Source organism: Erythranthe guttata, chromosome 8 (genome assembly GCF_056151865.1).
Source record: "Erythranthe guttata isolate IM_541 chromosome 8, IM_541, whole genome shotgun sequence".
NCBI classification, from domain to species: Eukaryota; Viridiplantae; Streptophyta; class Magnoliopsida; order Lamiales; family Phrymaceae; genus Erythranthe; species Erythranthe guttata.
This window is the reverse complement of record NC_142540.1, coordinates 143,157-170,280: the sequence shown is the minus strand read 5'-3', so window position 1 is coordinate 170,280 and position 27,124 is coordinate 143,157. Positions and strand designations below refer to the sequence as shown.

General features: G+C 34.3%; 8 protein-coding genes across 14 annotated transcripts; 2 read left to right on the top strand and 6 right to left on the bottom strand.

Moving 5' to 3' along the window:
- The first annotated feature begins 1,637 nt into the window (after nt 1-1,637).
- CYP724A1 (cytochrome P450, family 724, subfamily A, polypeptide 1) lies at nt 1,638-4,209 on the top strand. The gene is made up of 9 exons (XM_012995611.2): nt 1,638-2,112; nt 2,188-2,512; nt 2,610-2,762; nt 2,851-3,090; nt 3,202-3,288; nt 3,388-3,466; nt 3,549-3,655; nt 3,739-3,857; nt 3,986-4,209. Exons 1-9 carry the CDS (start codon nt 1,892-1,894, stop codon nt 4,077-4,079), a joined length of 1,425 nt encoding a protein of 474 aa, XP_012851065.2. The 5' UTR covers nt 1,638-1,891; the 3' UTR covers nt 4,080-4,209.
- A 408-nt stretch (nt 4,210-4,617) lies between these two features.
- LOC105970026 (ras-related protein RABB1b) lies at nt 4,618-6,939 on the top strand. Of its 2 annotated transcripts, none has more exons than XM_012994813.2 (6): nt 4,618-4,843; nt 4,937-5,076; nt 5,396-5,478; nt 6,019-6,223; nt 6,304-6,372; nt 6,647-6,939. In XM_012994813.2, the coding sequence occupies exons 1-6, from the start codon at nt 4,798-4,800 to the stop codon at nt 6,734-6,736; spliced, it is 633 nt and encodes a 210-aa protein (XP_012850267.2). In that variant the 5' UTR covers nt 4,618-4,797; the 3' UTR covers nt 6,737-6,939. The 2 variants fall into 2 exon arrangements, with proteins under 2 accessions (XP_012850267.2, XP_012850259.2); XM_012994805.2 differs by having other exon boundaries at nt 4,676-4,843; nt 6,641-6,939.
- Nucleotides 6,940-7,129: 190 nt separating this feature from the next.
- LOC105970044 (RNA-binding (RRM/RBD/RNP motifs) family protein) lies at nt 7,130-10,326 on the bottom strand. Of its 4 annotated transcripts, none has more exons than XM_012994823.2 (8): nt 9,975-10,326; nt 9,165-9,430; nt 8,860-8,923; nt 8,644-8,711; nt 8,110-8,199; nt 7,895-8,025; nt 7,615-7,728; nt 7,130-7,523 (listed from the first exon to the last, which is right to left on the bottom strand). In XM_012994823.2, exons 2-8 carry the CDS (start codon nt 9,412-9,414, stop codon nt 7,506-7,508), a joined length of 735 nt encoding a protein of 244 aa, XP_012850277.1. In that variant the 5' UTR covers nt 9,415-9,430; nt 9,975-10,326; the 3' UTR covers nt 7,130-7,505. The 4 variants fall into 4 exon arrangements, with proteins under 4 accessions (XP_012850277.1, XP_088677544.1, XP_088677543.1 ...); XM_088821418.1 differs by having other exon boundaries at nt 9,165-9,440; nt 9,975-10,228; XM_088821417.1 differs by having other exon boundaries at nt 9,165-9,440; nt 9,967-10,210.
- Nucleotides 10,327-10,768: 442 nt separating this feature from the next.
- LOC148768247 (uncharacterized) lies at nt 10,769-11,721 on the bottom strand. The gene has a single exon (XM_088821410.1). It carries the CDS (start codon nt 11,410-11,412, stop codon nt 10,912-10,914), a length of 501 nt encoding a protein of 166 aa, XP_088677536.1. The 5' UTR covers nt 11,413-11,721; the 3' UTR covers nt 10,769-10,911.
- Nucleotides 11,722-11,882: 161 nt separating this feature from the next.
- On the bottom strand, nt 11,883-14,513 carry LOC105970131 (E3 ubiquitin-protein ligase RGLG1). Its single transcript, XM_088822604.1, has 12 exons — nt 14,181-14,513; nt 13,857-13,941; nt 13,640-13,780; nt 13,441-13,554; nt 13,232-13,329; nt 13,048-13,127; nt 12,846-12,951; nt 12,608-12,735; nt 12,420-12,472; nt 12,225-12,329; nt 12,153-12,184; nt 11,883-12,044 (listed from the first exon to the last, which is right to left on the bottom strand). The coding sequence occupies exons 1-12, from the start codon at nt 14,307-14,309 to the stop codon at nt 11,964-11,966; spliced, it is 1,152 nt and encodes a 383-aa protein (XP_088678730.1). The 5' UTR covers nt 14,310-14,513; the 3' UTR covers nt 11,883-11,963.
- An 898-nt stretch (nt 14,514-15,411) lies between these two features.
- Nucleotides 15,412-17,667, bottom strand: LOC105970096 (E3 ubiquitin-protein ligase RGLG2). The gene is made up of 10 exons (XM_088821408.1): nt 17,397-17,667; nt 17,152-17,236; nt 16,895-17,035; nt 16,691-16,804; nt 16,376-16,473; nt 16,221-16,300; nt 16,025-16,130; nt 15,787-15,914; nt 15,610-15,662; nt 15,412-15,434 (listed from the first exon to the last, which is right to left on the bottom strand). Exons 1-9 carry the CDS (start codon nt 17,496-17,498, stop codon nt 15,611-15,613), a joined length of 906 nt encoding a protein of 301 aa, XP_088677534.1. The 5' UTR covers nt 17,499-17,667; the 3' UTR covers nt 15,412-15,434; nt 15,610.
- A 1,075-nt stretch (nt 17,668-18,742) lies between these two features.
- LOC105970088 (E3 ubiquitin-protein ligase RGLG1) lies at nt 18,743-24,159 on the bottom strand. 2 transcript variants are annotated; one of them, XM_088821407.1, is made up of 14 exons: nt 23,244-23,971; nt 22,510-22,780; nt 22,342-22,382; nt 21,866-22,240; nt 21,598-21,682; nt 21,352-21,492; nt 21,146-21,259; nt 20,952-21,049; nt 20,753-20,832; nt 20,557-20,662; nt 20,334-20,461; nt 20,166-20,219; nt 19,202-19,258; nt 18,743-19,111 (listed from the first exon to the last, which is right to left on the bottom strand). In XM_088821407.1, coding segments are annotated over exons 4-13 (1,119 nt in total). In that variant the 5' UTR covers nt 22,178-22,240; nt 22,342-22,382; nt 22,510-22,780; nt 23,244-23,971; the 3' UTR covers nt 18,743-19,111; nt 19,202-19,257. The 2 variants fall into 2 exon arrangements, with proteins under 2 accessions (XP_088677533.1, XP_088677532.1); XM_088821406.1 differs by having other exon boundaries at nt 22,342-24,159.
- A 35-nt stretch (nt 24,160-24,194) lies between these two features.
- On the bottom strand, nt 24,195-26,592 carry LOC105970108 (E3 ubiquitin-protein ligase RGLG5). Of its 2 annotated transcripts, none has more exons than XM_012994912.2 (10): nt 26,411-26,592; nt 26,208-26,292; nt 25,949-26,089; nt 25,751-25,864; nt 25,516-25,613; nt 25,303-25,382; nt 25,092-25,197; nt 24,863-24,990; nt 24,719-24,771; nt 24,195-24,491 (listed from the first exon to the last, which is right to left on the bottom strand). In XM_012994912.2, exons 1-9 carry the CDS (start codon nt 26,462-26,464, stop codon nt 24,720-24,722), a joined length of 858 nt encoding a protein of 285 aa, XP_012850366.2. In that variant the 5' UTR covers nt 26,465-26,592; the 3' UTR covers nt 24,195-24,491; nt 24,719. The 2 variants fall into 2 exon arrangements, with proteins under 2 accessions (XP_012850366.2, XP_088677535.1); XM_088821409.1 differs by having other exon boundaries at nt 24,195-24,479.
- Nucleotides 26,593-27,124: the final 532 nt, after the last annotated feature.

The window sequence follows — 27,124 nt, the reverse complement described above, 5'->3', positions numbered from 1 at the left end:
CTCTCTCTCTCTCGTGCAACCATATATGCACACTTGCACATTTCTATCATTTCCTTTCTACTTTTTTTTTTCCTTTTTTGCCTCTTGCAAATACATTTCAATTATTGTTCTACTTTATTTTGGAACTTAATTTATAAGAGTATATGAAAATGAATTAGAATAGAATAATATTTTGAGGTGATCTATATTTAGTTGTAATTTGTAGCCACAAATATTGTGCATTTTTCTTATTTTTATGTGAAGTATCCATACTACACACGTCTCTAATTCATGCGATACTAACACTCATTATATTTTTTATAAAAGTGCATCTTCAATTTTCAAAGGAGTTGAATTAATTATTATATGACCAAGCTGTGCACGAAGCATATAAGTATTAATAATGCATTATAGAGTTACTTAGAAGGTAAAGCCAAAATACATGCAAAGAAAAATATAATGAGAATAAAGATTACGGTCGGGTTTTCATTAAAAAACATCAACATCATCATCCATTTAATATAATATAATATAATCCCTCTTTCAAAAGTTTTGTATTTTAGACTCAATTTGTTCCCATCTTGACTCCACTTTTGGGAACTTGCTGTTTTTCTTTACTCATTATTAGGGCTGTGCGTTGGTTGGTTTGGTTAAAAACCAGCCATAAAACCAACCCAACCCATCCAACCAACTTTGATAAATATTGGAAACCGTTATCGACCCAATTTACATGGGTTGGGTGATGGTTAAAAACCAATTTAATGGGTTGGTTGGTGGTTTGGTTGATGGGTCATCCATCTTAATATTTTTTTAATATTTTATTACTTGTTACAACGCTATATATGTTTTATAAATTAAATGCGACTAGTTCAACAATATTTAAATAAAAGATTCAAAACATTACGGGCATATATATTGCAAATAAACATAAATAGTTCAACAAATAATAATCGTTCAAATATTTAGAGTATATGTCTTAAAATTAAAATAGTTCAAATTAGATAATTAGGTTAGATTTATTGCTTTTAGGATTTTGGTCAATATTAGACAATTTAATAAATGTGATATAAAATAGAAATTTGAAATTAAAAGTATTAAATATTTTAATTAAAATTAATAAATAATAAATTCATGAATAAAGTTGGTTGGCCGATATTAACCGACTAACCAACTTTTTGGCATATTAAAAACCATTATCGACCCAACTATACATGGGTTGGTTGACATTATCGACCCAACTTAAATGGGTCGGTTGATGGTTGATTAACCATCACAAATTATGGGTCGAAAATGGGTTGGTTGGTGGTTAAAACCGATCCATGCACAGCCCTACTCATTATTATTTAGTGTCACTACTTTCTTACTACTAGCTACTAACATTTCAGATAATTCATACTCCTATAATATATATATATATATATATATATATATATATATATATATATATATATATATATATATATATATATATAAACTTAATTACATATTTGTTCATATTTATAGTAAGTAATTACTCCATATAGTCAAAGATTATAATTACAACATTTAATTTCCTTTTAATTCTCACTTAATTATATAATATTGGTAAGTTGAGAGAATAATCAGCTGCCCTGATTTCTTCGCATATAATGCATACAATCCAAACAGACCCTCTAATTAATTAACAAAATATTACTATAAATGATTTTATCTATTGTATTCAATCAACTTTTATTTGCCATTAGTATATATATCACAGTAGAGGTAGTATGATCAATATTAATTTCCTCAACATTAGAAAAATAAAACAAGGAAGAAATCCAGGGATTCTGTGAGGAATGTCAATCTATTTAAAGGGCTAATGAGGAGGGAAGACTTGCTGCTTTTCGATAAACAGAGTGGATCAGACATACATTAATATCGAATAATTAAAATGGCTGCATCGTTTTTGGCTGTGGTGTTTAGTACTACTCTTTTCTCAGGAATAGTTGTTTTCGTTTGTAAGCTCTTTGGCTGCATTCGCAAGGAAAAACCGATCGACTTATTACCAAGAGGAAGCATGGGTTGGTTTCCGTTCCTAGGAGAGACTCTTGCCTTTCTCAAGCCGCATAAATCCAACTCTATCGGCACCTTCTTGCAACAACATTGCTCTAGGTACGTACGTACGTACATACATACATAATTTATGATCGGATTATATTAATGTAATTATTATAATTGTGACTGCAGGTATGGAAATATATTCAAATCCCACCTATTCGGTGGCCCAACAATAGTGTCTTGTGATCTGGAGTTTAATGTTTTTATTCTTCAAAACGAGGAGAGGCTGTTTCAGACAAGCTATCCTAAACCTGTTCACGACATTCTTGGGAAGTTATCGATGATGCTCGTTTCTGGAGATCTTCACAAGAAACTCAGAAGTGCTGCTGTTAGTTTCATTAATGTTTCCAAATCGAGCCCTGATTTTCTTTCTTATGTCGACGACTTATGTATCTCTTTGGTTGATTCTTGGAGAGATAAGAAGCAAGTTGTTTTCTTCAAGGAAGCGAAAGAAGTAATGATTATTTTTAACTTATAATTGTATTTTGTGTTTCTTTTCCAATTAAAGATAATTTTTTATAATCAAGAATGTGGGATTAATTTTGGTGCAGTTAACTTTTTATCTAATGCTGAAGAATCTGCTGAGCATCGAACCGGAAGATCCAATTGCTGGAGAAATACTTGGAGATTTCCTCACTTTCATGAAAGGTTTTGTTTCTCTGCCTATACTAATTCCAGGGACTGCTTATGCAAAAGCTGTCAAGGTAATTATTAATCAATGCCACTGATTTTTCCCATTCATTTATACGTCAAATTTACGCCGAATCATTTTCTGTTTATAATTTTTTACAGGCAAGAAAAAGGATATCATACACTTTAAAAGAAATGATAAGAAATCGGGAAAATGAAGGAATGCATAAAAAAAGAGGAGATTTTCTGGATGAACTATTGGGAAAAGTATGGCTGAATGACGAGGAAAAAGTGAGCATTTTGCTGGACCTTTTACTAGCTGGTTATGAAACAACTTCCGGTCTCATGGCCCTCGTTGTTTATTTTCTCGCGTACTCCCCTTCTTCTCTTCAAACACTCAAGGTATTTTGTAAGACTTTTTTTTTAAAAAAAAATTTTGTTAATAATTGTTAATAGTTACAAAATTTTAATATATTGTTTGAAAGAATAAGTCAAGAAATCATTACAATTCAGGATGAACACCAAGCACTGAGGAAAACGAAGAAAGATGGAGAGCCGTTGAACTGGGAAGATTTCAAGAAGATGGAATTTACTTCTCATGTACTAACCATTTATATGTAACCAATTTGATTTTCTACCTCCATATATATTTCATCAAGGTGTTTTATTGATTGGACTGCTAATTTGTAAATTAAACAGGTCATTAGTGAATCTCTGCGTTGTGGAAATCTAGTTAAGTTTGTGCATCGGAGAGCTCTCAAGGATGTTAAGTTCAAAGGTGTCAATTATAGATTAATAATCATTTTTGAGATGTTCGAAAAATAGTTTCTAATTACATAATATATATAATGATTATGCAGAGTATGTAATTCCAGGTGGATGGCAAGTTCTCCCCATTTTCACAGCTGCACATCTTGATCCCTCCATACATGAACATCCCTTGGAGTTTAACCCTTGGAGATGGGCTGTAAGTATCTGCTTTTCTTTTTCGTTTCATGTTTAATTGATTATTTTTCGTAATAATGATCGTGTTTTTGTTATGATGGTTAGGACCAAACAACGAGCAAAAAAGTGACGCCTTTTGGTGGTGGACTGCGGATTTGTCCAGGGGCAGAACTTGGTAAACTAGAGATTGCGTTTTTTCTTCACCATTTTGTTCTTAATTTTAGGTATATATATATATTTCTCATTTCTCATTTCACAACTTGCAATTAATATAACAAATATATGTATATATATATATATGAAATAGGTAGTTTGTTCTGATTTAGTGGTGGTGTTGATGAGTATTTGCAAGGTGGGAAGCAAAAGAAGAAGATTGTCCAATGTCATGCCCTTACTTGGATTTCAAGAGAGGTTTGGTTCTCCAGATTCACCAATTACACAACTAGCCATGCAAATGCAAATGTTGTATCTGTTTTTGCCAGAATATATCAAACTTAAATTTGAGGGAAAGTAAATTGGTTTTTTATAGAGTATTAGAGACTATCAAATTTCTTCCAATTTGTTAGTCACATACAATTGGACTAATTAGTAATTACAAATTTACAATTACATACTTAATATAGGCGTTTATGTATAAATATAATGCACTCAAATTGTAGCTTCCAAACTCTAATTTCACGATTTTGTGGACACATTATATAAAGCAATAACAAGTATTAATGTTCAATTCTAGGGCAATAGGACTTAACTTGTAAAACTCGTACACATAAATAAAGAGGCTGTATTTTTAATTCTTTATCATCAAATCAAATCAAATGAAATCAAATGGACTATTATTGACTGAAATTCGGAGATAATGAAATTAATTTAAGAATAAATAAGAAAACAAATCAAAAGAATTGTAGGCATGTCGGCGAATCATAATGGACACACACACGTCATTAAATTCCAAAGCCCCTATCTCTCTCTCTGTTTTTTATTTAGTTTAGTTGGGTGAGATATTATTATTAATTATTATTATATATACACAAAATACAAACGTACGCATGCGTTCAATTCCTTGCTTCACTGACTCACGTAATCCATAGAAGCCAGACACAGAGAAACAATCCCCTTCAATCTCTCCCTATCGTTACAAACGTCGTCGTTCTAGAGAAAAAAAAAATGTCGTTCGACTACCTTTTCAAGTACATAATTATCGGTGATACAGGTAACGAAAACCACTCCCTCCCCTCCAATTTTCCCTAAACCTTAAAACCCTAGTTCAATTTTGTTTTTCTTAATCTGAAATCTCTGTTCATAGGTGTGGGGAAATCGTGTTTGCTTTTGCAATTTACTGATAAAAGGTTCCAGCCGGTGCATGATCTCACAATTGGAGTTGAATTTGGTGCTCGAATGGTTACAATTGACGGCAGGCCGATTAAGCTTCAGATTTGGGACACCGTAATACCTTTACTCTTTTTTTTTTTTTTTGGCCATTTGATTTTCTTAATCCATTTTTTCATGCTTGATTGTCTGAATTGTGTTTGGAAATCCCAAACGAACTTCAATTTTTTGCTGTCAAACAGCTGCCGACATCGTTGGTAGTAGACCAAATGAGAATATTATAGGGTTTATAATTTCCCCAAATGCGTCTGATTATTTTGCTCTAATATAATTTATGTTTCAATTATACAGTTGCAGCTATAGGATTTGTTCATGGAGATTCCATTTTGTTTTATACTTAAATTTAGTCAACCCAATATCTTTTTTATCCTTTCAGGCTGGCCAGGAGTCCTTCAGATCTATCACTAGATCGTATTACAGAGGAGCAGCTGGCGCACTTCTGGTTTATGACATTACCAGGTAGAGGAAAAGTGATGCTCTTCATATGCACGATGTTGATTTATTTTGATTATAGGTGCATATTGTACTTGTTATTCAATTCTGTGCTTAAAGTTCCATTATGATTTGGCGGTTCATGATCTTGGTGTAGAAGTTCGGTTTTTCCTATGAAAGTTTGCGTATCTTGACCTATGCTATGGAAGCTATTAATGACTAGATTATACTGGAGCATGTATTATGTACTTCTACTTGCTTTTGGTAGTTGGTGGCTGACGTCAGTTGTAACAAGGGTTAAAAATGTTTTGGGGTTAGCATAGATGGGAATATCTACACAAAACAGAATTTCCCTTGAAAATAATTTGTACATACGCATGTGTGATGCATCCTATTTTAAGTGTTAGGGGAAAAATATATCCAAAACCTCAAATATTATGGCCACCAAATATCAAAAAATTTGTACACGACATATTTTATTTCTCTCTCTATCTCTACTTGGGATCAAATTCTTATATGATATAAATGAGCTTTTTTCTCTGAACTGAGAGTGCTATATTTGCGTAGGAGGGAGACATTCAATCATCTTGCAAGCTGGCTGGAAGATGCAAGGCAACATGCAAATCCAAATATGACAATCATACTGATTGCGAATAAAAGTGATCTTGCTCACCGAAGAGCTGTAAGCAAAGAGGAGGGAGAACAGTTTGCAAAAGAAAATGGACTTCTATTCATGGAGGCATCGGCGAGAACCGCCCAAAATGTTGAAGAGGTTCAAAATTTAGAGAATTTATTTTCGTTAATATTGTTGTAATTTAAATCTGATTAGTTTTCTTGATACTGTATGAGCAGGCATTCACTAAGACTGCATCCAAGATACTTCAGAAGATTCAGGAAGGCGTCTTTGATGTATCCAATGAGGTAAAGCAAAGTTCTTACGTTGTTTTTGTGGGCGTGCTATTAGGACATTAGTAGGAGAACCTTGCATTGTTTTTGCTTACAGTATGCATCAGCAGTACCCTATTATGAATAAATTATTCATGATTGTTGATTTGTTTGTGATTTTCTATACCATAGATCATTTTTGTTTCAAGATACTTGAAGCTTTTGATTTGACATTAATGTGGTAATCTGTAGTATGAAATATCATTCTCAATTTTATTGCACATCTAATATGTTTGAGTTGAAGATGCAGTCATCGGGGATCAAAGTTGGCTATGGACGTCCACAAGGTCCTGCAGGGGGGAGAGATGCAGTTGCTCAGAGAGGTGGATGCTGCAACTAACTGTGTAGATGTATCTATGGAATCACATTGTGGCTTTATAATCAGTGTTGATGAATTTCAATTGTCATGATATAACAGGAAAAATTAATAGAACTGTACAGTTGCTCTGTTCTATTGAAGTGATGTAAAATATGTGAAATTGGCTTCTCTGAACCTGCACTTGTGGTGTTACATGATATATATGTTATCGTTGTTGCTGTGTATATTTTGTGGCATTTTTTATCTTTGTCTTTTGATGTTTGTGCTCTGTTTAGGTTGAAAAAAGGAAGTTGTAGTCTTCTAATGGAGTAATTGCTTCTTTTTCAAAATTATGGATTAGACAGGAAATTGCTTCCTTTTCAATAAAATGTATGACTTGAGAAGAGGCTGTCGATAAACATAACAAGATGTCTAACTGGATGCATGATAACAACATGAAAAATAAATTATAAGCCAGATAAAATTTAGTCATTACTTATAGAAAATACGACCCTTATAACGACATTTTTTAACATAATGCAAATCCAGCATAATCATTATGAAATCATAAATTCAGCTGAAGCATCTGCGCTGCAGCAAATTACCATATCAATTACTCGAACTCGAAAGACAGTAGAAATCGTTGGCATTGTAGTAATTTTCGTGCTACACCAAAATTTGAAACAAATAAGATATACTCTGGCCTTGGCTAAATACAGACATGAAACAAAAATGAAACTATGAAATGCCGTAAAGTGAACTCGGGCGAGCAAAGAACTGCAGACGTTGCAGAGCCATGTAAAAACGATCACTACGAGCCACCAAAAACCTGAAATATGCATATGTGGGGTTTGTGTTAGCAATCAAAATTCAGTAGAGTGGTCATAATACAGGCATAGCTAACAGAGCAAGACACTCACTCCTGCCAGGATATCCTTTGACAATTGAGCCCTATTCTCTCCATTATCATTCGATACTGGTTTTTTCTGCGGAAACTGGCGCACCACTTTTGGTACCATTTCAATCTTTTTCTTCTGCATTGACAAATATAAGCGTTGGTATACACAATTCAAAGAAAAATAAGCATGACAAAGATATATAATCAATGCCTCAAATATTGGATAAAAGTCTGGTAGTCATAATAATATAGAGTATAACTATTTAACAAAAATATAATATACATGCATACAACGGATTCACCTTTTTCAATCGTTCTCCTATTTTACTCAAGGTTTTGGACTGGTCTACTTTTGAGAGATAAAAGTCCCGCTCTCTTTTGGCAGCAGATAATTCCATTGCCAGTTTTTGCTCCCGAGTAGCATTCTTCATCGCTGAAAATTTATTCAGGTCAAGTCAATTCATGAGCAGCCAGAACAGCACAGTTAACAGAAAACTAAACAAGTTAAATCATGTACCTATCTCTTCTGTGAGATCATCCCACTTGAATTTGCTCAAGTATTTGATATTCCATAGGTCGTAATAGAATGATGATCTTTTCTTTCCACCTGAATCACAGAATGAGAAGTGTAAACTATATATGGACAATTCTCATGCTATACAAAGAAAAATCGATCAATCCTCTCCTACATTTATCCAAAAGCTAGAGGAACAAATCCGCTAGAAAGGAAAATCTAAACAAGATAGTTCCATGATCTGATATCTTAATCCTTTCTTACAACTAATAATCCTCAAATGGCTTTCTTAATTAGCAAAATAAAGGTTAACACCAACATAAGGATACAACTGATTGGTTTTTCCTTGTGAAGTGCCCCTTGTTCATTGCATGTTAAAGTCTATATAAGTTCATGGAATTAGTCCGAGGAGTTTATCATCTGGTGCAGACTTTCTACCGAATATGATATACAATTTTAAGAAATGCTAAAATTCAAAGGAATGATGCATGAATTCAACAGTTTTGAATTACAGAAAGATCAGTCCAGTCAACATACCAATTTGCTCCCCGTTTAACATGTTAGCGACTCTCTTGGCAACTTTCTTGTCAGTGAACTCAACCCACCTGCATGGAGGAATTCATAAAGATGAGATACTGTTGATGGAAGTAGTCAAAATGTCTCCACTAGCAAGTTAAGAGTAATAAGGCAAACGTTAGCCATAATTCAGCATGGTAAAGAATTTAAAGTCATATGCACAAAATGTGAGCATACCCCTCTGAGAATTCTTGTCCTCGAAATCCACCTGACTTCTTTCGGCGCACTTGCGCAGCAGGATCTACGAAAAAAAAAAAGGGGGATGCTCAGTGCGTAGCTAAATCAGTCTGGTAAATAAAAGGAGAGTTTCAATTGGGGAACCAAGCTCTACAAATAATGCAGAACTCTGTCGAACAATCACCGAACTATATTATTGCACCACACTGCTAATTCATGACATCCAACTAAGAGTCTCCTCCAAAACTCGCATTTGCACCAAGTAATCGATAAGAAGTACCATTGACAAAAATACGATTTATAACCTTCAGGAGTGAGGTAGAGTCTTTGTAAGTCACCATACTGAGACAGAATCTGGCGAAGCTTCAAAGGATCCATGTGAGGAGGTACCCGACTTAAATAGCAAACACCGCGTCTCTCCGCCTTTTCAGCTTCCTTTAGCAACAGCCTCTTCCTTTTCTCTTTACGTTTTTCTTTCTCCATAGCTACCTTCAACCTTGCATCATCTTCACCTTGGGAACTTGCTCTCGCTACCCCTATTTCTTCCTCCGCCATTCCACCCCGATAAAACCTGTATTACGCTTTCAGAATTTTTTTATTTTAGCTTAACCAAACAATGAGCTACAAATAGGGGTGGGCATCAAGTACGGTAGTTTGGGTCGGGTGTCCAAGTAAGGTACCCAACACAGAACAGAAAAATCAGATTGCTAATTATTAGAATTTGTAATTGACATTTGATAATGGGCGTGACATTTGTAAAGAAACCTAAACCCTAACCCATTCCCTTTCTTTCTCTCCTTTAGTATTTCTCTCTTTTGTGGACTTGGTTCGAATTAGCAGTGCACAAATCATAAACCAAATTTGAACCCGAATTTGCTTTTATTTTCCAGTACTGTGACCCAGTTAATTGATTTTGTAAAATAAAAGATAAAATTAACAGATTGCAAAAAAAAAAAAAAAATCAATTCGGCTTGTGAACAACATCAAATAATCAAGCAGATTAGCAAAGATGATAAATACTAATATGCATAATCTTAAAACTTTAGAAAGCATCATTGACTAAAACTGGAAATAAGGAAAAGTGAATTATAAGAAATACATAATTACCAACCGACCTAGGGTTCTCAAAAGTTTGTGGAAGCAATTTTCTGTATTGAATCAATGATAAAATTGTGTATGGGTAAGTGACTGGCAGTGGGGGCTAGTGAATAGCGACTCAGCTGAGGTGTAGAATGATTGTACGACGGCCGGCAGGAGCCTGCGAATTTGATGGAGCGCTGTGGTGGCTCAACGGGGAATCTATGATGAACGGCGGCAGAGTGGGTGGTAAGATGTCGAGCAGTGGCGAGGTGAAAAAAGGAGTGAAAGCAATAACGAAAATTGAAAACAAGTTCAAAATTGTAATCGACGATGGGCCAATTTCTTCCAATATATTAGGCCCAAAGTTGCAATCAAGGATTCAACGGTGGAAGTAAAATGGCCCAATGTCTTTTATTAATGGTGTCAATTAGTATTAATTAGTTAACTAATAAAGAAGAGTGAAGACATGATTTGAATGGGTTGACCAATTTTGACAATTCATTTTGCAAATTGGCAGGACCGACAATTGTGACAATACAGGTAGTCCGTAGTAGTAACTCTCAACACCAATAAATTCCCACCCACCAAATTAATACTACAAGCTTATTAAATCACAATTAATTAATACCATCGTTATTGGTTGGAACACTTTAATTTGCATTATTTACACGTGTCCTCTAGATATACATGTCTTTTTTTTCTTTCTTTTTTTTGAATTAGCGAAACAAATTGAGAGAAATTAAACCCAAATTGATTTAAAACAGTGGTCCGCTTCGTATATACATTCATGAAAACATTTAAAACAGGTAATTAATTATACTACTAGGCAAAAGAAAAGAAATAATAGTATAGTAGAAGGAGATAATTGAAATTCAAATTTGATGATGATGTTCATTTAATTTGCAAAACACATAGAATATAGTACAAGAATTAATAATTAATTAAGAGGCATGCATCAGAAATTAATTAATCCTAGCTAGGAATATTGTTATTATTAGCAGTGATGGACGGCAAGGCATGGTGATGATGAGGATGATAATTATGGGCGGCGGCGGTGGCGGTGGCGGAGTTTGCAAAAGATTTACTTTGATGATCGGAGGGGGCGTATTTTAAGGGAGTTGGAGTGACCTGCATGAATAGATAATTGCCGGCAAATAGATCTCCGAAATGGGATTGACTCTCCTTCAATCTCTTGTACACCTTATTGAGACCAAGCTTCACCAGCCTTGCTTTTCTTCTCAGGAATCTCTTCAGGCTTGGTATTTTCAGCCTTGAAGACGACTTACCTGCAGATCTGGTATTTTTATGCCGCCTACTACTAACGTGCAATCTTCTGAGCCTCGACTTTCTCAATCTCCCCATAGCCTTCTCCATAAGCCCCTTGTATTCTTCGTCCTCCTCCATAAGCCTCTCATCATCATCCTGTTTCTTCAGTCTCTCGTACGACACCTTGATTGACGACGACGCCATCATTTATTTAATTTTCCCGATATCGATCCAAGAGGCGTACTCGGAGCTCCGTTGGAACTGATTTTGTAGGCAATTATTGGTAATTATGAGGTCATGTATGTATATATCGATCAAATTCAAATTAAAGAAGAAGAAGATGGTGGGATGTCATTTTCTCATACATACATACATACACAACCGGCAACTGTTGCAAATGTATGTAGCAGCATAATATAATATAGAGAGATGAGATTCAGATGCAAGTAGTTAGTAGGTTCGCTGTTTGTTGAGTGCATTCATTGCGCCAACACCTCATCACTTTCATTTCACCCACATTTATCTATATCTATATATATATCCTCCACATATCATTTTTCATTTTTACAATATTAATAAACAATACGGTAAATCTCCAAACTTTTTACATATAATAATATTTGCGTTCAATTCATTTTAGGTCTCCTACTGTAATTTACCCCTCTCGATCTTCTATCGCAACAACAACAACAACAAAAGGATATACAACCAAAGAATATAATGTGCAAATTAATGAATTTAGTCTTCGAGCAACTTAATTAATAGAGCTTAATTCTGATCGCAATATTACTGCAACAAATTGGACATAGCGGAAGGTTTTGGCCACACTCACAGCATGTCTGTAAATGAAGGAATTAAATAATATACTCACATTATAACCATATGATAGCTAAGCTAGTATACGGTTTAATCAATAAAAAGAAATCATTAATTAATTAATGAATTACCTGATGACCACAACCAAAAGCCATGTTGTTTGCTTATTGAAGAAACATATTAACCAATACGAGAAACATATAAAATAAAGAGATATTCCAAAACACACATTAACTGTTTGCTTATTGAAGAAACATATACATATATGTGTACCTCTTGTTCATTACTAGTGCTTGGAACAGAAGGAACTGCATTATATTGGTACAAACATTAATATGAACTTGACCATCTACTTAATTAATTATTTAATTTCAAGATGAATAAAAAGGCTTAATTACCGTAGAGAGGAGGAAGAAGAGCTACCCGATGGGGATTGTTTCCTTTCTTTTCACTGAAAATACCGGAACGATTAATAATAAGTACTAGATAGATAATCTATGCATGCAAATGGAAATTAATATGGTAAATCACACATATGCATGGAGAGCAAACTTAATTATGATGCAAACATGCATTAATTAATTACCCTAACAAGTTAAGCTCCATTGTTGCTTTATATTGGAAGGGGATTTCCATCAATGCTGAAAGAGCAAATTCTTTCTCTTTTTGAGACTGATCCACATCTTTCGACATAATCTCTGTAAAATTGACAAACTGAAGAAAAAGAATGTATGTACCTCGTTAAAGTGAAACGAACTTACCTATAAGAAAGGTTACATCATAATTTGAAAATGCATAATAATCTGAAAATGCGTAAAAGTGACCTGAAAATTGTCAAAGGCCCGAGCAGGAATGTTGTCATCAAATTCGTTCATCATGTCCCACGGCCCATCTCCAACCCCAACCAATACAATAGATAATGGAAATTTGCTGCAAATATTTAGAGACATCACTCTGTCTCTATCAATCAACCCATGCAGAATTTAAAAATATAACATGAAATATTTTTGTTCACAAAAAACTTGCCTAGCTTCGACAATTGCTTCGACAGTCTTCCTCTCTTGTGGACTTAACTGCCCAATTTCAGTTTCAACACTTCTTGTAACCTAAAACAACAGACACACACTGCTCCTTAGAAATTATACGATCAAGCCAAGAGTGTCAAGAACAAGATAATATATATACATAATATACATATATATAAGGTTACTTGTCCATCTGCAATAATGAGTAGAACATGATACTGTCCACCACTCTTCTCAACAATAGTCATTGCCATTTCAATTATCGGTGCAAAAGATGTTGGACCTGCAGCAGATAGTACAAGAGTCGTAAGTGCATGTAACCATAAAATAATGTTAATAAACATTCCAATAGAGTAAGCTCCGGATCGGAAAAAAAGGGTAATAGGTAATTAACCAGCTAATTTGAGATGTGGAAGAATGTCTCTATATTGGCTCAAGACGTGAACAAATCCATTGGAAAACTTGTGATCGGGAGAGAAACTAAATACATCCTGGTCTTGTGTTGAGGCTGCCATTAATTGATAAAACCAATATTAACTTTAAGGTGTAAGAAGACATATTTTAGAATCAAAATACAAGTTTAATAAAAATACCATCTCCAAATCCAAAACAGGGGATCAGGTTGTCTTCATCAAAAGCAGACAAAGTTTTCCCAACAATATAAATTGCTTGTTCGTACGGATTTGGACCGTTTCCAGTGTGATGTAAGCTTCGACCACCAAACGAGTTCATGCCTAGAGATATATTTGATCAGAGGATTTATTGCAGTGATTAATTAAGGAGACATGTAAATGAAGGCAAAAAGTGAACCTGTCCATTCATTGCTGGCAGTGAAATCAATTCCTACAATTAGGTTGGAAGATTCGAGTCCAGCACGTTTCAGAGCGTCCGTAACCTGAACATATGATATTCAAACCATTCGTAAAAGATAAAAAAATTATAAAAAATATAAAGATAGTTAAGAGATTCGGAATGAAGGAAAAGGAAAAGAAAAGAAATAAATAGACATGTTAAAAGAAAATAAAGTGTATCAGAAAATGAAATGAGGAGTTGTAATTGAAAACCTCAAGTATTACTATTTCTGAATTGAGAGTAAAATTGTAAGTATTGATAGACAAAGAGAAACATATATACCTCATGTAAAGAATTATAGTTGTCGGCAATCCTTGAATACCACCTATCAAGATTCTCCTGTGGTTGATTGGATTCGGAGGACGTACTTCCATTAATATTTTGAGAACTGGAAGAGCTTTCGTCTCCCATATCAAACCAGGCCAACCACTTTATGTAATAATAACACCACAAATATGTTCTTGCAACAAACACCACAAATATGTAATTTTCTTTCTTTCTTTCTTTCTTCTTGATTTAAGAGAGAGAGAGATAGACAGAGAGAGAGAGAGAGAGAGATAGACGACTTTTTGGATGAATAACAAAACGACTTAGAGACCAATTCTCCAAGGTTGTGGCGGACTGGCCTGGCCAGGCCTGGTATATTTATCAATAACAGCTACCTGGCCTATTTTCTCAAACATATATGCACCAAAATATTAATATTTATTATTATTGACATTGTATATATTATATATATATAGTCAACGCATGGAATGGAATCTAAATATATATATATGCAAGGAGTTGGGCGTAATTGGCCGTCTTTCAATCACCGACCGCATCGGGAGTTCTTACATTATTAGTTATTACACAGTGGCTTGGCTTGGCTTGGCTTGGCTGTTACCATGCATTTTTATGTACATGTCAGGGCTATATATATATATGTACTCTAGCTTAGGTTTTTATTAATTCTCAGCCATTTTTGGGCTTAAGCTGCTTTCTTATTATCTCTGACTATATATATATATATATATATATATATATATATATATATATATATATATATATGAAGGAATAAAAAAAGTCAGGGCTACAAGGAATTATATCCAGGTTGGTGGCCGCAGCAACCACTGTTGATCATTTTTTACTAGTATTTAGGTGCAGTGCAGCTTACAATAACATATAGTAATTAATGATTATTATATTATTGGCACGAATAATAGATATATGTAAGCAAACGCCAAAAAAATCCATTTATCACACCATTAATACACAAGAACAACCTGATTTCCGATGTCCGGTGAAACTAAACAAAAGATTGACTCACATTTTTACAGAAAAATCAAGGCAACGAAACTCGTATCCCACTGCGTTCAATTTGTCTTTAACGGTGAAAAACAATAAAAATATATACAACCAAATGATGCAAAATATTTAGTATGTATCACTTCAAGACCGAAAAAAGCATCCAATATATCTTACCAAGAATCTTAGATCACAACCTTTGCACCATCAAGAACCAACATTATATTTATTTAGACAAACGTGACAGATCTGTAAAACCCATTAATGAAAATGAAAAATTAAATTTATTATAAGAAATCAACACTTGCAAATGAGGCCACAAGGAACTGCATTGGCATTAACATTGTGCTTGTAATATAAACTTAATGGAGCATAATTTAATTTGGAGATGAATAAATTAATTATTAAAAGACTTATAATTTACCTTAGGAGGGAGGAGGAAGAGATACCCGCTCGGGATGGTATCCTTTCCTTTCACTAAATAAACAGGAACAACAAATTATAAGTAGTGGATATATAATCCATGCATGCACATATGGAAATATATACGAAAAATGCACGGAGAGCAAAATTAATTATGATGGGAAGATTAATTAATTACCCTAACAAATTAAGCGCCATTGTTGCTTTATATTGGAAGGGGATTTCCATCAATGCTGCAAGAGCAAATTCTTTCTCTTTTTGAGACTGGGGAATATTTTTGGACATAATCTCCGTAAAATTGACAAACTGAAGAAAATAATACCTTGTAAAATTAGAGAGCCTGACCGAACCTACTTATCAGAAAATTTGTACATAATTTGAAGAATATATATATATATGATGATGATGAAACTGACCTGGAAATTGTCAAAGTCGCGAGCAGGGATATTGTCATCAAATTCCTTCATCATGTCCCACGGGCCATCTCCAACCCCAACCAAAATAATCGATAACGGATATTTGCTGCAATATTATAGAAATGTTTCTCGATCTCTATGAACAAGACAAATATAATTTGAAATATTTATTTTATTCAGGAAAAATTAAACTTGCCTAGCTGCAACAATTGCTTCAATAGTCTTCTGCTCTTGCTCACTTAACTTGCCTTCTTCAGTATCGTCATATCTTGTAACCTAAAATAATGGAAAGTGTTGTTTAGAAATTGTACAAGAAATGAACACCTCTAAGTATGTAAATAATATATATACCTGTCCATCTGCGATAATTAGTAGAACGTGATATTGGCCTCCACTCTTCTCAACTATAGTCATTGCCATTTCAATTATCGGTCCAAAAGATGTTGGACCTGCAGCATTGACATTCAACTTTAGTACACACACACACACACACACATATATATATATATATATATATATATATATATATATATATATATATATATATATATATATATATATATATATATATATATATATATATATATATATATATATATATATATAATCATTCCAATAGAATGTATAGTAAGCTCCCAAAATAGGGTTATATAGGTAAACATTAACCAGCCAGTTGCAGTTTTGGAACAATGTCTCTGTATTGGCTCAACACTTGCTCAAATCCTTTGCAATATTTGTTCCCGGGAGTGAAACTAAATACATCCAGGTCGTATGTTGTGCCTGTGCAATATAAACCAATATTAGTTTTTGGGCAAGTATAATAATTGGACTAATAATTCAGAATTAAGAAAATGCACTAATAATAAATACCATCTCCAAATCCAAAACAGGGGATTAAGTTGTCCTCGTCAAAAGCAGCCAAGGTTTTCGCGATAATAGATATTGCTTGTTCGTATGGATTTGGACCATTTCCAATGTGATGCATGCTTAGACCCTTATTCGATCTCATGCCTAAAGATATATATAGTACACAAATTGTATAATTAATTAGTTACATGTAAATTATATAATGAGATGATGTAAATGTGATGCCTAGTGAAGTAAATAAAACTAGCAAGAAAGTGAACCTGTCCAGTCATTGCTATTAGTGAAATCAATCCCGACGATTAGGTTGGAAGATTCGAGACCAGCTCGTTTCAGAGCATCGGTAACCTGCACAAAATATTTTTCATATTTAAACCATTAGAGAATGTCAAAATAGTTACTAGTTTAAGATTAATGATGAAGAAAGCTTAGGAAGCACAACAACTGAGATATAGCAGATAAAGTGAGATCAAAAAAGAAATGGAAAGACAAATATATATATATATACCTCATCTAATGAATTGTAGTTGTCTAAGATTTTGGAATACCACTTATCAAGCTTCTTATGTGGGGTTTCATTATTTTGAGAGCTGGAGCTTTTGTCCCCCATCCTTTAAAACAAAATTCTTCTTCCTACAACAAACAAACAAACACCGGATACAACTTCTTCCTTTTATTTTCTTACAGCAAACACAGCTCAGAAAATAAATATGCAACAATTTACACCAAGTCTTTCTTAATTATATTAGAGAGACGGAAGACTTCCCCAGTTACAAGTTGATGAGATGAGACCAAGTCTCCACTATTAATAATAATATTGTCTAGATGTGGTGGATTATTGGATGCCCGGTGGCGTAATGTTGATCATCCAAGCACGTCCTAAAGAGAATAAATAGTATCATTGCCATATATATATATATATATATATATATATATATATATATATATATATATATATATATATATATATATATATATATATATATATGATTTGTCTCGTGCAACATTAGATCCAACCCGAACTTTGCTTTAGGTGAGGTAGGCGACTGCATCACTCCTATCATCTCTATATCGAGCATATGTATGATGTTGCTCTTCGATCACAATCATTGCATAAACTTGATTCAAGTTTGGCAATGGATCTAAATTCAGGATGGTACAACACACTGTCCCAAATAGTGAATCCTCGAGCCCCACCAAAAATTGATGGACTTGTATCGTCCTCTCGTCGTGCCAACGATTGCTACGTAATCTGACATTTGCAACCACCACAATTGCATGTCAAATAGGTTCGTAGTCATTGAACTCATCCCACACCATCTTCATCTTCCCAAAATATTCTGCAACTGAGTGGCCTCTCTGTTTGCAGTTGCCCAACTCAGTCTCAATTGATTGATTTTCGGCCAATTCGCGACCGCAAATCTCAACCACAAGTCTTCTCAAAGCTCTCTAGCGAATTCCCAATAAGTAATTGTAGATCGAAACGTTGGTTCATTGGTATTAAAGAACCAAGCAGCAAGTATGGAATTAATCATCCACCAATCGTCAATTTTAGGGTCTTACTTCAGTAAGTTGAGTAACGGTTCGGTCGACGAAACTGATATCGCCTTCAACTTTAGTCTCTGTGTCGCCCATAGCAGCGGATTAAAAGGAAAAAAAAAAAACATCTCAAGTGAATGGCTCTGATGGCATGAGAAGAATTTCAGAGAGCAAATTGTTTTATGTGTAATGTCCATATCACATTATATCATATGTATATGTATAAGTGGCTGAACCACTACAACCTTAACTCTAAACCCTCACGTAAGAAAGGAAACAACCAAAAATAAACTAAAGAGAATATGTTTCACGATATATGCAAACGCCAAACAAATCCATTTATTACACCATTAATACAGAAGAACAACTTGATTCAAAAGCAATAAAAAGAAAATCCAATGTTCGCTGCGTTGAGTTTGATATGATCGATCGAGTCTTTATCCGTGAAAATACAATAAAAAGATATACGGCCAAATAATGTGCAAATAATGCAAAACGCTTCGTATGTAGCGCTTCAAAACAACAAATCAAAATCAAACATCCAGAACCAACATAATATTTGAAAGAATGATATTGAAGGTGATAAAGGAAGCAGACAAGCAACTTAATGGAGCTTAATTCTGATCTCAACATTACCGCGACAAATTGGGCATAGCGAAGGTCTTGGCCACACTCGCTGCATGTCTGAGAAACAAGGATTTTTTTTTAATGGATTATTTAATCACATAACAGTATGATTGTGTACGCTAATAAAAAAAAAATACAAAAATTTACCTGATGACCACAACCAAAAGCCATGTCCTTTGGGTTAGCAAGTCAAATTGGACAAATCTGTAATAAGACCCAGAGACAGATAAACGAAAATGAAAAAAAAATTATGATGTAAAAGTTGTTAAACACTGGCAAAGGGTGGCCGAGTGATATTCTAAAGTTAGACAGATTATTTGTAAATGCCTGCAAAAGAGATGTAAGTACAGTGGAGAATCCAGGAATTTATCCGAAGGTGTCCGAAGTTGAATATAGTGAAAATGATGGACTAAAAGGTAAAAGGGGTACGAGGGCAGCGCCCCTGATTTTGTTTTTTCCTTATAATACACATAAAATATTACAAATATATAAGAATTTCAAAATTAACAAGATCATTTACTAATTTTGGGGAAAAAATAGATTTTTTTTTTTTTTGAGAAAAAGTTACTGAAAATGTCAAGACATGAAAAAACCATTGTCTAATGTGTAAAAATTAAATACTTGGAAATGAGGGTTTTCTCTTATAAAGTATACACATTAAAGATTACAAAGATCTAGAAATGATTTTAACGAAATTATTTGTAAATTTTGGGGAAAAAATAGAAAGATTTTGAGAAAAAAAAATGCTGAAAATGTTAAAAGAGTGATGTGTAAATATTAAATACTTGTTTTGAACCATGTACCTTCTACTACAATGCATATGAAGTTCCTACCATCCAAGCTACAATTTAGTATTAAAAATCATTACATTTAACTGTATATGTAGGTAAACATATAGGGATTTTTTCAATTTATTTTTTAAATTTAGGCTGTGCAATTGCACACCCTTGGTCGTGAGTGGATTCGCCACTGTGTACATACCTGGTCTTCATAACCAGTGCTTGGCACAAAAGGAACTGGCACTGGCAGAAACATTAGTGCTCCTAATATGAACTTGAGCATCTACTTAATTAATTAATTAATTAATTTCAAGATTGAGAAAAAGACTTACCACAAAAAAGGAGGAGGAAGAGCTACCCGCTCGGGATGGTATCCTTTCCTTTCTCTAAATAAACCGGAACGACGAATAACAAGTAGTGGATATTAATCAATGAGTGCACAAGGAAATATATATATAGTAACTCACAAATATGCAAGGAGAGCAAAATTAATTAATTACCCTAACAAATTAAGCTCCATTGTTGCTTTAAATTGGGAAGGAATTTCCATCAATGCTGAAAGAGCAAATTTTGCCTCTTTTTTAGACTGGTCCACATCTTTGGACATAATCTCTGTAAAATTAACAAACTAAAGAGAATAATACCACGTTAAAGACAACCTAGTCGAAATGAACACAGGGACAGCTATCAGAAAAGTTACATAATCTGAAGTACGAAACTTACCTGAAAATTGTCAAAGTCACGAGCAGGGACATAATCGTCATATTCCTCCATTATGTCCCACGGGCCATCTCCAACACCAACCAAAATAATCGATAACGGAAACTTGCTGCAATATTATATAAATGTTTTCTCAATATGAACAAGTCAAACTTTAAAAACATAATTCAAGAATATGTTTCTTTTTACGAAAACTTGCCTAGCTTCAACAAGTGCTTGAACAGTCTTCCTCTCTTGCGGACTTAAATTGCCTTCTTCAGTATCATCACTTCTAGTAACCTATAAAAATGGACAAGCTTGCTTACAAATCATATGAGAAAAGAGTAAGCAGTACCTCGATCTAAGAGTGTGAACTTAAGGTATATATGCGCATTAATAATGTAATGATATAAGGTTACCTGTCCATCTGCAATAATGAGTAGCACATGATACTGTCCTCCACTCTGCTCAACAATAGTCATTGCCATTTCAATTATTGGTGCAAAAGATGTTGGACCTGTACATGAGTCGTAAGTGTAAGCCATTAAATGTAAGTAAGTAAGCATTCCAATATTAAGCTACAGATCGAAAAATAGGGTAATAGGTAATTAACCTGCCAGATTCAGATGTGGAAGAATGGCTCTATAATGGCTCAACACTTCCTCAAATCCTTTGCAAGGGCTGCCATCTTGAGATAAACTAAATATATCCTGGTCGTGGGTTGAGGCTGCCAATTAGATAAACCAATATTTAAATGCTGGGCAAGTATAAGACAAAATTCGGAATAAAATACTGAGTTTATCATGCACTAAAGTTTACCATCTCCAAATCCATAACAAGGGATCAAGTTGTCTTCATCAAAAGCCGCTAAAGTTTCGCCTATAATAGATATTGCTTGTTCGTAGGGATTCAGACCATTTCCAGTGTGATGTAAGCTTTGACCACCATACGACTTCTCCCCTAAACATATACGAGACCAAGTTAAGGAGGCTATTGTCCACAATTTGTATTAGTGATTAAGTACATTTCTTAATCTACTGATCTAACTGAGGAAGAAAGTCAAACCTCTCCATTCGTTGCTCTTAGTGAAATCAATTCCCACAATTAGGTTGGAAGATTCGAGACCAGCACGTTTCAGAGATTCAGCAACCTGAACAAAATATTCTTCATATTCAAACCATTTGCAAATATACATGTGTGTTTGTGTGTGTGTGTGTGTGTGTACTTAAAGAAATGGAGAATTGCAATAAAAATAATTAAGTTTATAAATGTTGAAAGATCATAAACTGTATCAATTCATCAAACAGAAAATTCGAGGTATCTAAATTTATACCTCATGTATTGAATTATAGTTGTCTGGAATCCTTGAATACCACCTATCAAGCTGCTTCTCTGGTTGATGTCTTGGAGACGAAGGCCTGCTATTTTGTGGAGGATCGGATGATGTAGTTTCATTGTTTTGAGGAGGCTCAGATTGAATTTCATTATTTTTTTGAGGAGGATTGGATGAACTTTCATTATTTTTTTGAGGAAGATCGGATGGTTTTCCATTATTGTTTTTAGGAGGATCAGATGGTTTTCCATTCTTTTTAGGAGGATTGGATGTTTTTCCCTTATTTGCATCGTTGGACGGTTGATTTCCCATCAAGGCAGTTGTTCGTCAAACAAGCCCTGTAATTTTCTTACAACACCACAGCTTCGTTTTCACCTACACCACAGAACCTTTTTGTAAGAAATTCGATTAATGAAAGTGTGTATTAAACAGCTATTAAAGTGAAAGACAGCTTCCCCGATTAGAAAAGGACTTACATGTAGCGGTTGACTTCACCCAACACCCCTTCAGACCAAGTCTATATATCCTCTCAAACAGCGTAAACACCAAAATAATGATTCTTTTTTAGATATATATAATAAACAAAAGCAACAGATGGAATCTAAGCAAGATGCATACAAAGTCGTCTTCTTTCAAGCACCAACCTGATCAGTACAGATCTTTCATTACAGAGTGTTATGCTTGTACTTTTGACTTTTCATTGTTCACGTTTTTGGGAGTCCTTATACTCGTTCCACCTCAAGTTTTGAGGGGGGCTCAATTGTTGATTATCCTCTCCTCAGATTAGTGCTTTCTTCGCTGGTTATCCCGTGTTTTTTATTATTAATTTTTTCAGTACCTGCTGCTTGATATTCTTTACAATTTCCTCTTTTGGCTGGTGCCATTTTTATGAGATTTCAAAACCATATAACATACCTGAAATTGGACGCGGGTGATAACTGATAGGCGATAGCAGCTAAGAGTGACAATAAATCCGTAGACATATATGTCTCCTCTAATGAATTATATCAAATTAAATTCACAAGGTACAGTTGCATTACTTCGACTAGACTTTAATCACTATTGTCTTGGTGAATGTGATTAAACCATAACAATTTAAAAAAAAAAATGGGATATATGTCTGCAGCACCAAACAAATTAATCCATATATTACACCATTAATACACAAAAACAACCTGATTTTCGATGTTCTGCGAAACTATATCGAAAGATGACTCACATTTCCAATAATATAAATGCAAAAGCAACTCCAATAATATAGAGGAAACGCTACACTCTCGTGTGTGTGTGTGTTTCATTTCCTTAAACTAAACAACCAGAACAATGAATAATATAAGCAGATAAATTAATGCACATGGAAATTAATATAGTAACTCACACATATGCAAGGAGCGCATTATGATGCCAAGATAAAACCTATTAAATTTCCTCTGCCATTAGCATGTCAATCTCACTATCAAGCTTCTTCTGTGGTTGATCGGACTCGGACGAACTGCCGTTAGTTTGAATACTGGAGCTTTAGTCTCCCATCAAATTCACAAAACCTCAACAACACCAATTATCCAACCAAAAATTCCAATCCACTTACAAGGGAACGAGTATGAATTCCTCAATTAAAAAACGACTTTCAAGTTGCGACAGGGTTTTTAAAAATATTAGCTTTTGCCCCAATGTTCTTTAGTCAAAGCCAGCAAAGCCCCATGAGCAGATCGAGTGCAGAGTATCTAATACCCTCTTGCAAATAAATATAAACTCAATGCAGTTTGATTATAAATAATCTAAAGTTCTAGGACCAAATTGCAGATTTAAAAATACTTTAAAAAAAAACCTAATTTACATAAAATCCCCGATTCTCCCCCCTTCCTTCACCAGCTCCATCTTCATGCTCCTCCAAATAATCGTAGCCGGCGGCCACACGGCCACCACAGCCGGAGAACCACAACTACCACACCAGCAACACCACCGCCACCAACACAAAACAACACCACAGCAGGGAAGCCAACAGAGGCTAGTACAGAACCCTTACCGAATCAGATCTGAAGAGCCACGAGGAAGCCCGAAGGACGAAGTACTCCGGCGAAAAACACTGGCAGCGGAGGGAACGAGCAAATGACATCAAATCAGAGGAAGTGAGAAATGGAGAGCTCGCCGGCGGAATCCACGCTCACGAAAGCTTTGGACGCCGCCGGCGCTGATGTTATTGGAGAAATCGGATTTCGACCGACCACATTGTCAGGTTGTGTTTAATTAATTTTATTGTCAGCCACTTTTGGGGTTTAGCTTTTATTTCTCACCATCAATCCCTAAGAACTAATATTATTAAAAAGAAAAAAAAAAAAACAATAATCTTTGTCTTAATCGGTGAAAAACAGAACAATTAATAAGATACTCCACACAACAACCAATTATATCACCTTTGCACATGAAGAATCAACATTATTACATTATGTTATATTATATTTATTTAAAAAATAAAAACAGAATGATGCATGCTGAAGTTGATAAAGGAAGCCGACGACGAGGATCGGAGCAACGTAACTTAATGGAGGTTGATTCTGGTTTCGATTTTACCGCGACAAATTGGTGGTGAACATAGCTCAAGGTCTTGGCCACACTTGCTGCATGTCTGTACGTAAAACAAGGAAAAGAAGTACATTATCCTTTGTGTTACTAGCTAAGACAAATTTGACAGATCTGTAAAATCCATTAATGAAAATGAAAAATTAAATTTATTATAAGAAAGCAACACTTGCAAGTGAGGCCACAAGGAACTGCATTAACATTGTGCTCGTAATATAAACTTAATTTGGAGATGAATAATAAATTAATTATTAAAAGGCTTATATAATTTACCTCAGACGGGAGGAGGAAGAGCTACCCGCTCGGGATGTTTTCCTCTCCTTTCACTAAATAAACCGGAGCAACCAATTATATATATAATAATCCATGATGCATGCACATATGGAAATATATATATATATACGAAAAATTAATTACCCTAACAAATTAAGCTCCATTGTTGCTTTAAATTGGATGGGGATTTCCATCAATGCTGCAAGAGCAAATTCTGCCTCTTTTCGAGAATTATCCACATCTTTGGACATAATCTCAGTAAAATTGACAAACTGAAGAAAAGATAATATATATATATACCTCGGTTGAATTAGAGAACCCTAGTCGTCGATATCATATCATATCTGAAAGTGCATATATATAAAAGACTGACCTGGAAATTGTCAAAGTCGCGAGCAGGGATATTGTCGTCGAATTCCCTCATCTTGTCCCACGGCCCATCTCCAACACCAACCAAGATAATCGATAACGGAAACTTGCTGCTGATATTAATATATATAGGAACATGCAAATTGCAATTACTCTCTATGAAAACAATTAATTAGTTTACAAAATAATTAATTGAATTTTGGAAAAATTCTTGCCTAGCTTGAACAATTGCTTGAACAGTCTTCTCCTCCTGCACACTTAACTTGCCCACTGCAGTATCAGCACTTCTTGAAACCTAAAATAATATAATGATGCTTAAATATTATACAAACCAATTAAGCTATTAATTATATTATAAGCCAATTGATCGATCGAAGATCACCTAATTATAATTAGTTAAGGGGGAAATGAATTAATACCATACGTACCTGCCCATCTGCAATAATGAGTAGAACATGATACTGTCCACCACTCTTCTCAACTATAGTCATTGCCATTTCGATTATCGGTGCAAAAGACGTCTCGCCTGCACCACACATCATATATAATTACTGCATGCATCTAACCTTAATTAAATTAATGTTAATTAATATGCATTCCAATATAATATAGTTATCAGTGAAGCTTCGGAGAATTAATTAAATAGGGTAATTAATTACTAACCATATAGTCTCAGTTTTGGAACAATGTTTCTATATTGGCTCAAAACTTGCTCAAATCCTTCACAATATTTGTTATCAGGAGAGAAACTAAATACATCCCGGTCGCACGTTGTGACTGCCAATTAGATGAACAAATTAATACTAATTATAATTACAAGTCAAATTTCAGAATCAAAATGTATTTATATAATAAAAATACCATCTCCAAATCCAAAACAGGGGATCAAGTTGTCTTCATCAAAAGCAGACAAAGTTTTCCCAACAATAGATATTGCTTGTTCGTACGGATTTGGACCGTCTCCAGTGTGATGTAAGCTTCGACCACCATACGACTTCTTGCCTAAACATAATTAATGTGTTAGTGCTTAATTGATCAATATAATTCATTGTTGTTAATGAGAATATGTAAATGATGCCTACATAATACTGATGTAAATTAAATGAGGAAGAAACTGAACCTGTCCATGTATTGCTATAAGTGAAATCAATCCCAACAATTAGGTTGGATGATTCGAGACCAGCACGTTTCAGAGCATCCGTAACCTGCACAAAATATTTAAACCATACATACATAATTAAATCAACAAATTAATTAAAAGATTCTAATTAAGCAATTAAGCTGGCCCCCCGGATTATAGAATATATATATATATATACATACCTCCTGTAATGAATTATAGTTGTCTCCAATCCTTGAATACCACTTATCTCCCATCTATCTAATTAAGAACTTGTATTTTGGTAAAAGCAAACGTACAGGGGGGGATACAAGTTATAATTAATTTTGTTCTCTACAGCACATAAAATATATATGCAAGAAAACCTAATTAAACAACACCACCAAGGCCAAGTCCATTTCTTGTATTAATTATATATTAATAGAGAGATCATCGAGACAGACGACTTTTCCCCAACCCAACTATATATATATTAATTAATATTCTGTTACGTTGTTGGCCATTGGGGGTTGAGAATTGAGATGAGACCAACTCTCTACTATTAATATTCTCATTTCTCAGACGTAGTGGCGTCGTGCTTTATTATATTTCTCTCAAACACCAAAATATTATTCGGTGCACTTGTTTCATTACAGAGTCTTGCGTACGTTTGGGTTGTAATTGGCTACAAATTACATCTCTCTCTCTCTCTCTCTCTCTGTGTGTGTGTGTGTGTGTGTGTGTGTGTGTTTTTGGGTGGCAGTGGCACAATATTTAGATAGATGCCATTATTTTGTGATGAAAATTTCATGCTAGTGTATCATGTACATAAAATATACCTTTTACTTTTTAATGCAAAGTTACACTTGTATATTATCGAGTATCGACACAAGAAAGATTAGTGAGATTAATAGCCACCTAATTAATTATCCGCCAGA

Bases quoted from the DNA above. Each gene is read 5' to 3' on its own strand.
- LOC105970096 (XM_088821408.1), bottom strand. From the start codon at position 17,498: ATGGGGGACAAAAGCTCCAGCTCTCAAAATAATGAAACCCCACATAAG. The intron at 17,237-17,396 runs GTATATATATAT...TATTTTGTGCAG, and splicing joins ACTACAATTCATTAGATGAG to GTTACCGATGCTCTGAAACG. The intron at 17,036-17,151 runs GTTCACTTTCTT...ATATATCTTTAG, and splicing joins TAATAGCAATGACTGGACAG to GCATGAGATCGAATAAGGGT.
- LOC105970108 (XM_012994912.2), bottom strand. From the start codon at position 26,464: ATGGGAGATAAGTGGTATTCAAGGATTGGAGACAACTATAATTCATTA. The intron at 25,383-25,515 runs GTACGTATGGTA...ATATTATTTTAG, and splicing joins TCATTATTGCAGATGGGCAG to GTTTCAAGAAGTGCTGATAC. The intron at 24,772-24,862 runs GTAATTAATTTT...CGGTTTATTTAG, and splicing joins ATGGAGCTTAATTTGTTAGG to TGAAAGGAGAGGAAAACATC.
- CYP724A1 (XM_012995611.2), top strand. From the start codon at position 1,892: ATGGCTGCATCGTTTTTGGCTGTGGTGTTTAGTACTACTCTTTTCTCA. The intron at 3,467-3,548 runs GTGTCAATTATA...ATGATTATGCAG, and splicing joins CAAGGATGTTAAGTTCAAAG to AGTATGTAATTCCAGGTGGA. The intron at 3,656-3,738 runs GTAAGTATCTGC...TATGATGGTTAG, and splicing joins TTAACCCTTGGAGATGGGCT to GACCAAACAACGAGCAAAAA.
- LOC105970044 (XM_012994823.2), bottom strand. From the start codon at position 9,414: ATGGCGGAGGAAGAAATAGGGGTAGCGAGAGCAAGTTCCCAAGGTGAA. The intron at 8,712-8,859 runs GTATGCTCACAT...TCCTCCATGCAG, and splicing joins GGACAAGAATTCTCAGAGGG to GTGGGTTGAGTTCACTGACA. The intron at 7,729-7,894 runs GTGAATCCGTTG...TTGTCAATGCAG, and splicing joins TAGGAGAACGATTGAAAAAG to AAGAAAAAGATTGAAATGGT.
- LOC105970131 (XM_088822604.1), bottom strand. From the start codon at position 14,309: ATGGGAGACGAAAGCTCTTCCAGTTCTCAAAATATTAATGGAAGTACG. The intron at 13,781-13,856 runs GTTCACTTTTTG...ATATATCTCTAG, and splicing joins TGCCAGCAATGAATGGACAG to GCATGAACTCGTTTGGTGGT. The intron at 13,128-13,231 runs GTAACCTTATAT...CTGTTGTTTTAG, and splicing joins TCATTATTGCAGATGGACAA to GTTACAAGAAGTGTTGAAAC.
- LOC105970088 (XM_088821406.1), bottom strand. From the start codon at position 22,177: ATGGGAAATCAACCGTCCAACGATGCAAATAAGGGAAAAACATCCAAT. The intron at 21,260-21,351 runs GTAAACTTTAGT...TCTAATTGGCAG, and splicing joins TTGTTATGGATTTGGAGATG to CCTCAACCCACGACCAGGAT. The intron at 20,833-20,951 runs GTAACCTTATAT...CCATTTTTATAG, and splicing joins TCATTATTGCAGATGGACAG to GTTACTAGAAGTGATGATAC.
- LOC105970026 (XM_012994805.2), top strand. From the start codon at position 4,798: ATGTCGTTCGACTACCTTTTCAAGTACATAATTATCGGTGATACAG. The intron at 5,077-5,395 runs GTAATACCTTTA...TTATCCTTTCAG, and splicing joins AGCTTCAGATTTGGGACACC to GCTGGCCAGGAGTCCTTCAG. The intron at 6,373-6,640 runs GTAAAGCAAAGT...TTTGAGTTGAAG, and splicing joins TCTTTGATGTATCCAATGAG to ATGCAGTCATCGGGGATCAA.
- LOC148768247 (XM_088821410.1), bottom strand. From the start codon at position 11,412: ATGATGGCGTCGTCGTCAATCAAGGTGTCGTACGAGAGACTGAAGAAA.